Genomic DNA, 7,727 nt, shown 5'->3' with positions numbered 1-7,727 from the left:
TCTGTTAAAAATATGAAAGGTTTATGATATCATATTTCTCGAGTGGATGATGGATTGATGGTGAAAACAAAATTTGTAGTAATCATAAGAGACTTTGGAGTTTCACACGGTTGATTGAGAAATGAAGATACCTTTAAAATCCAGTATTATCTCCCCTATTTAAAGTCATTAATGATTGATGAGGAGAAAGAAAGGATCCTTTGTTGTGCACAATATAGTGTTGTCCGTAACTATGTGAATGAAAGAAGAAAATGTGTGAGCCTACCACTCTCTTCCACTTGATAATATGATGGCATTCAAATTTATTACCACCTCTCTTAAATTCGTACGTTGTATAACAGTTCTTAAATATACATATATGTTTCCATACATGTGTTCATGAGGCCATGAACTATGCTGGTGCGTTATGATCTCTTGATTGTATACATTGTATGTCCTTATATATGTGCAAATTTTCTTATACATGTGCCCTCTAAAACCATGTGTTTTATGAGTGTTTCAAATCTTACACTTATGTATTATTTCTCCATCCCCTTAATATTGCAAGATAGAGGTTAGACAGATATTTTAAGAAGAGGAAAAAGATAGAGACCTATGTTATGAGAAAAGAGAAAAAGTGAACATGTATAAATAGGAAAATGTTACAATATTAAGGGAATGGAGGGAGTATAATTTAATAAGTATAGACTAAAACACATATGTTTGGGTGCATGATAATATGGTATAGGCAGTCTATTATCAATAATTGGATGTTCGTGAAAATTGCAAGTATTAGCTGACCATTTATGTTGATGGTAATCATCGCCGTGTTCATTGTCAACCTAGCTCTAATAAATGGAGTAAAAAGCTAAATTTATTGGAAAGGCTAAAGACAAAGACAAGTACTTGTATTTTGAATTGAAAGGAAGTAAAGATTTTAGTGATCAACCATTAGAAACATCTTAGGAAGCCACGTCACTGATTTCCTCTTGTACGAACTCGTAGTTTAGTCACCAATGCATACCCCATTGGAGATGAGCTCTGATTCTAAACTCTAAAGGGGATTTTGTATTCTTGCAAACCTTCCAATTTCCATAGTAGAAGTATTATTATTTATTAGTATTAATTATTAATAAGTTGGACATCTAAATAAAACTAAAACCAAAAAAAGAAATATGGGGAAAGATGAAAGAAACAAAGAAAAAACCCAAAGAATGAGACATCATCCAATGTGAGACACACTAAACACAAGAAAGTACTCAAGACCCATACCCCCCTTTTCTTTCCTCCCCTTTCTTTGTACTTTTCAATTTTTTTCACCCAAAAAAGTTGAAAGCAACAACACCCTGTCCCTCTCCCCTCCACTCATTTTTTTAATTATTATTTTTACCTTTCAAAATCCCATTTATTCATTATTTTACTAACTTACATTTTTCTACTTACTGCAAGGCTACAAACCCTTATATAGGAAGTCCTAACTCCCATATTTGTGAACATTATTTTACACATTACTCTCTACTTTCTACTTATATTTTCCTTTTCTTTTCTTTTTTATTTCAACTTTCTACTTATATACTCTGAACAAAGTAAGCCTAACTCTTTTCTTTTTTGCCTTCCTTAACTTGAACTATTTTCTCTCTCTTATTTGCTTACTTTTAACTCTTTTCACTCTCTAATTAGTAAGTGTAGTAGTCTTAATAAATTTTCTGCTTCTACGTTAAATATAGGCTTAGCTTTTCTTTTCTCTTGTCCTGCTAAAAAAGAAAGGCTATACTATTAAGCACAGCTCTTGCTTTGCTTTCTTCTCTATCTCTGTCTCTCTCTTCCTGATCCACACTGTTGTCATATTATTGGTTTGTAATGGAATCACTGTCAGAGAATGAATGGTTGGGAAGCCCAGATCAGTGTCCTTGTTCTGCAGCTCTTTTTTGTAAGTTTTTTTTTTTTTTTTTTTTTTTTTAAATAAAATTATAAAAATAAAATAGGCATTATTAGCTGTTATACTAGTTTTACATTACATCCCCTGCTTTCCTCTTTTTATTTCCTAATTGTTTGGGCTTTCTCTATCCTTCCAACTTTCTTGGATTATCTCTGCCCCAATGTTGACAGTAGTCTAGAAGTTTGTTATACAATCTGCTTGGTTTCTGAGAAGGTTTTTTTTTTTTTTTTTTCTATAATTTCCCAGGTATCTATTTTTGTAAATTTTACAGCTTTTCTTCAATCTTCTTCTCTTTTATATCCTTAATTTAGTATGCTTACTACTCTGATACCTGCTGTTATTCTTCTTTTTTATGTCTCTCCTGAAATTTGCCTATTTTGATTCCATTTTCTCTCCAAAAAAACCTTTTTGTAGTTTTGTGTAACTGGGTTTTTGGGGATGCAGAAATATGACTGTGGAATTTGGAATTAAGTTAATAGCAATAATAGAGGTCACTCTCCAATATTGCCTATTGAAGCCATACCCATTCTTAGCTGTCCTGTATCCAGCATAAAATTACTTTCTGGTTTATTTGTTGTAGTTCTTACATTTTTCATGTGGTTTGATACTTATCTTGGGTGAAAAAAATCATGTGTACCAGTCGAATTAAGTAACTTGATTTTATGTATTTATAGATTTACTTCTATGTTCAACTAAACGACTACGTTTATAATATTACTTGCACTTCACTTATGACTGGAGGAGGGCTTTTTGGGGCTCTTTCTGTCTCTCCCTCACTTTGTCTTAATCTTTATTGGTTTCTTAAGATTAATTTAATTCAATTTTGAAAATGACTGACTTTAACATATCTTTGTTGTTTTTATGTTAGTACTACCTCAGTGGAGCCTATATATCCTAATCATTACAAAGATTAGGTATTCACCAAATCTAGTCTAAAAATCTTGGATTAGTAAAGACTATCAATATATGTCTGTGAACTATTCTTGTATTGGCTTTTTTGAGACAGAGCAATGTTGAAGAATTTCTGCTAAGTATAGGGTTAATTTTCCTCATATCATATTAATTTATTGGTGTTACATTTTTATTACAGGAAGAAAATAGTAGGGTGGACAAAATTTGGGAGGGAGAAGGTTATTATATGGGCTATAAACTTACAAAAAATTACTGTGACTTGGCTGAGTTGAAGAAGGGAGGAATTGCTACTATTTCAGCCATTTTTGGGTCCTCTAGCTTTGATACAGAGAAGGCAATAGGAGAGAGGCTTGTGGATTTGAAACTTGGTAGGTTAGGTGACTTTGGAAAAGGATTAGTGAACAACTTCAAGGGTCATTCAAATTCTATTATGGACCCATTTTCACCAACAGCTGGATCATCAAAAAGGCCCCGAACGCCAGGTACCACTAGCCAAGTGGTTTCGTGCTTAGTGGATGGATGCAAGGCCGACCTTAGTAAATGCAGGGACTACCACCGACGCCATAAAGTTTGTGAGATGCACTCCAAGACCCCAAGAGTTACAATTGGGGGCAATGAACAACGCTTTTGTCAGCAATGCAGCAGGTAATTAATCAATTAACTTCTGGAGTTTCTTTGAAAATTGTACCTTTTTGAATTCTGATGGAGTCTGTGCTTATGTTGCTTTCATGTTCATTAAGGTAAGAACTGGCAATTCAGGTAAAAGACTCTATTCAGGTTTGGTTTTGGTTCTAAAATGGGTTATGCTTGAGTATATCCAAAGTCTATCACTACAACTATGATACCGGGTCAAATTAGTTTAATTTGTTCGAGTTTTTCTCAGTAGCTTCAGATTCGGTTTGTTATTGTAAGTGACTACTGATACTGCTAGTATACCCTTGTTGGCCTAATAATATTTGTACTAATATCGATTAATATCAATGGTTTGGATTTTATAGTGTTACTCCTTATGGAATAGCAGCATTATAGTGTTAACTGTGCTGTAAGTACTTCCTTGAACAGTTGAACTGTGGACTGATACCATAAATGACTATAGATGGAAGAGTTTGTCTTAAATTCTGCTCAATTATGACGCAAAGACAGTTTAAGTTAGTTAAGGTATTTTGGGTGTAATTTTTTTACCCCTAATAGTGCATACTTTATTTGCACACCTAAATTAGCTATAATACTCTGGCCGCTTCCTTCTTTGAACAAGCCCAGAAAAACATGAGGAGCTTTTATTTTTGCAGGATCTGGGTAGAATTAAATCATCATTGATTTGTATTTGTAGGTTTCACCCACTAGGGGAATTCGATGAGGGGAAGCGGAGTTGTAGAAAACGTCTTGAAGGACATAATCGTCGTAGAAGGAAGCCTCAGCCTGAACCCCTACCTGTGAATCAAGGAAATTTCTTTTCTGCTAGCCAAGGTTTGGATTATCCTTCAAAACATATGCATAATATGATCATCCTTAAAATCTTTGAGAATGTATTGCATTTTCTTTTAGTTATGAGATAGATTTTGTGCTCCCATTTATAGCTAGAGAAGCAAGCACAAGCAGAATTGTCTTAACCTGACCCACAACTTCCCTTGGTTGTTGAACTGAAACCTTTGTAAGCTGGAAAGCATTTGAATTTGGAAGAAAAGTGGTTAATTTGTTGAACATTTTGATAATACTGAAAATGGTTTTTTTTTTCTTTTTTTAGGTAGTAGATTTTTGGCATTCAGCAACCAACCAATAATTCCAGCTACATCAGTGGTGACAACTGCTTGGTCTGGAGCTGTTAAATCTGAGAGCAACCCGACACTCTACAACAGCGCGGCACCTAGTTCATACTCTCAGGCTTACAGAGGCAGACAGTTCCCATTCTTACAAGTTCCTGAATCCCCACTTACTGGAGTTTCTTCAGCTGGTCAAACACTTCATCACGATCCCAATAATGGTGGCGGAAGCAGCAGCAGCAGCAACAACAACAACAACACTAACAACCAGAAAACACTTTTCTGCAATAGCCTGAACCAAGTGATTGACTCGGATCGTGCTCTCTCTCTTCTGTCATCAAATGCTGAGACTCCCGAGATGGGTTTGGGCCATACTTTCCATCATCCGAGCCTAGTAAACCCTACTCGGGCAATGCTTTCAAGCCTGCACTACAACAGCGTTCCTTCTCAGTACCCAGGCTCCTCCCAAGGCCATGGTATGGAAGGACATCCTACAGGTTCTGGACTGTTCTCGGACTTACGGAGCAGTAACAGCCTCTGCCAGGATGTTTTCCAGAATAATACTGGTGCATCTTCTACTAGTGGAGGCCATCAAACACTTTCCTTCTCTTGGGAGTAATTCGTTTCTGTTGCGATTTGTTCGCTTGTCTAATCTTTTCCTAATCCTAATTAATCCTTAATAAAAAAAAAAATTACTTTGTTGTATGAAAACTTTATCTTTATTTCTAAGTCTTAAATGAGTTGGCTTTTCCTTGAATTTGGTTGCCTCTTAAATGCTTGACAATTTGTGTTTTCTGGGATACTACAGTCCCAAAAGAGATGTCTCACTTTGTAATTTAACCTACAATAATTCCAAACTTCCCTTACTTTGTTGAACCTGAGTTGTCTGCATACTGTAGGTCTGTAGCTCTTTAATTTGGCCGTTTCTGTTTTCAGTTTTCAAGGGTAATTTCTCAAAAATCACCCTTTGTAAAGACAATATTTTTACTGGGATTATGTACTTGTATTATTTATGCAACTTCTCTAGGAATATGTTACATGGACGAAATACAAGGTGCTACATGTCTAAAATCTAAACTACAGGTTTGTTTTCTTCCTACTCCGTATAAAAAAAATAAAAAATAAAAACCTCTTTCGGCTTGTATATGAAAATTAGAGTTTTCAATACTACTTCACATTTTACTGTTACTAATTGCTGAAGAATGTATTCAGATGTACAGTTTATTTTAATCTTAAGTGGCTAAGAATGGTGGTTAAATTTGAGTGGATAGTTAGCCAGGCAGGTGTCTTTAGAGCCCTAAGATTGTACGGAGTATGAAATACGGAGTTTGGGATAATAATACTCCGTATCGAACACTAGATTTGAAGTTCAGTTTAAATTATTACCTTTCAGTAAAACTGGCAATCGTGTCGTATTCGTTTTCGTGTCGGAAATTAAACGGGTTGGGGAAGGTCAACACTAACCGACCCATTTAATAAACGTGTCGTGTCGTGTTGATCCAATTAATTAATCGTGTCGAAAACCCTTAACAATAACCCACTTTATTCGTGTTCGGTTCGTGTCGTGTTGTCGTGATGAATTGAAAAATATTGGTCTTGTTCAATAGATTTATCAATAATTCCATAAATTATTGGGTTTTTATATTAGGCGGGTTGAGTTGTGTTAATTTCGTGTTGAGAATCTCAACTTTAACCCAACCTATTTAATTACACGTGTCATGTTGTGTTAACCCGTTTAATTAAACGTGTTAAAAACCCTTGATACTAACCCGTTTCCTTTTTTGTGTTCAATTCGTGTCGTGTTATCTTATCGTGTCAGTTTTTCCAGCTCTATCTTTCAAGGCTTTTTAATTACTTTGATAATTGACAACTAGCATAATACTAGTAACATCCAATTTACCTATAACAACTAGTTCAACATTTATTTATTATTAAAGTCATGTACTTAAAACCTGAGTTTGAACTGGTTTTTACTTATCAATATTGATTTTCTACTAATTGAAACGAATTTTTATTGACTATAATATTTTCTTCGATGTTGATATTTTTTTTTAATACTACGTAATTAATTGAACTAGTTTTTGCTAATCAACATACCTTTAAATCCTTTATCAAACTATTGCTAATATGTATAATAAAAAAAAACCAATAAAACTTGTACACAAAAGTAAGAGAGTGAATCATATACAGTAATCCTGTTCTTTTGAGCTTCTAAGCAAAGCAGAGCAGAGCAACTTATTTATACTCAGCAGAGCAAAGCAAATTTTAATAGAGTAGAGCAGACCACAACAGCTCAAAAGAAACAGAACCTAAAATTTTAATTTAGAAGTAATGATGGCCAATTAATAGACATGTGAATATACCATTCTGGGTAAAAATGCTATACTTTTCCTTATAAGTGGACTTGTACTTTTGCTAAACATAACATCCCAAATTGTAAAAGGTTTCGAGTCTCTCAAAATAATGTCTTTCACATAAGATGTGGTGAGTGGTAAGCTGGTAGCATATTATTGTTTATATACTGTAGTAAACAAATATTCCGTAAATATTTTATAACTAATGATATTTGCATAATTAAACATCTTGAACTTCACTGTGTTTTTTTTTTTTATGGAATTCTTAATTATGTTTTATGTGTTTATTGATTAACGTGCATGCAAGACTTCTGGCAGCATCATCCGAGTCATTTTTAAAAAAAATTAGTGAGTTACAAATAATTTAGATGACCCTTCTCTCAAGGTGGAATCAGTGAATTATTAAAATAACTAGATTTACTATTATAATATAACATCCTTATAATAACACCAATATATGCATGAAGCATGATATTTTGAGTTGATTTCTGTTAAATTAATTATTTTATCATTATAACTTTCACACAAATGTTACAAGTTTGACAATAATCAAAATTTAATTTTCTACTCATAAAAGTTATGGAAAAAAGTCACATGGCTGTTAAATATCTACATTCTACCATTAATATTAAACGGAGTGTATGGTACAATTGGCAATCTTTAGAGTGATCGAGGTTCGAGGAGGATTTTAATAACAAAAGTAGGTTACAAGGACGAGGACATGTTCGTGTTTACTCAAAGAAATTGGCTTCTTCAAAAACCAGTCAACTTTCTTTTTTGGGT

General features: G+C 33.9%; 1 protein-coding gene across 1 annotated transcript; it reads left to right on the top strand.

The window, feature by feature from the left end:
• Positions 1–1,014: 1,014 nt before the first annotated feature.
• Positions 1,015–5,466, top strand: LOC110711240 (squamosa promoter-binding-like protein 13A). The gene is made up of 4 exons (XM_021889619.1): positions 1,015–1,909; positions 3,009–3,475; positions 4,161–4,297; positions 4,575–5,466. Exons 1-4 carry the CDS (start codon positions 1,859–1,861, stop codon positions 5,207–5,209), a joined length of 1,290 nt encoding a protein of 429 aa, XP_021745311.1. The 5' UTR covers positions 1,015–1,858; the 3' UTR covers positions 5,210–5,466.
• Positions 5,467–7,727: the final 2,261 nt, after the last annotated feature.

This window comes from Chenopodium quinoa, unplaced genomic scaffold (genome assembly GCF_001683475.1).
Source record: "Chenopodium quinoa cultivar QQ74 unplaced genomic scaffold, ASM168347v1, whole genome shotgun sequence".
In the NCBI taxonomy this organism is placed as follows: domain Eukaryota; kingdom Viridiplantae; phylum Streptophyta; class Magnoliopsida; order Caryophyllales; family Amaranthaceae; genus Chenopodium; species Chenopodium quinoa.
Note: the sequence above shows the minus strand (reverse complement) of the source record. Positions and strands in the feature narration are given on the sequence as shown.

Bases quoted from the DNA above. Each gene is read 5' to 3' on its own strand.
- LOC110711240 (XM_021889619.1), top strand. From the start codon at position 1,859: ATGAATGGTTGGGAAGCCCAGATCAGTGTCCTTGTTCTGCAGCTCTTT. The intron at 3,476-4,160 runs GTAATTAATCAA...TTGTATTTGTAG, and splicing joins TTTTGTCAGCAATGCAGCAG to GTTTCACCCACTAGGGGAAT. The intron at 4,298-4,574 runs GTTTGGATTATC...TTCTTTTTTTAG, and splicing joins TTTCTTTTCTGCTAGCCAAG to GTAGTAGATTTTTGGCATTC.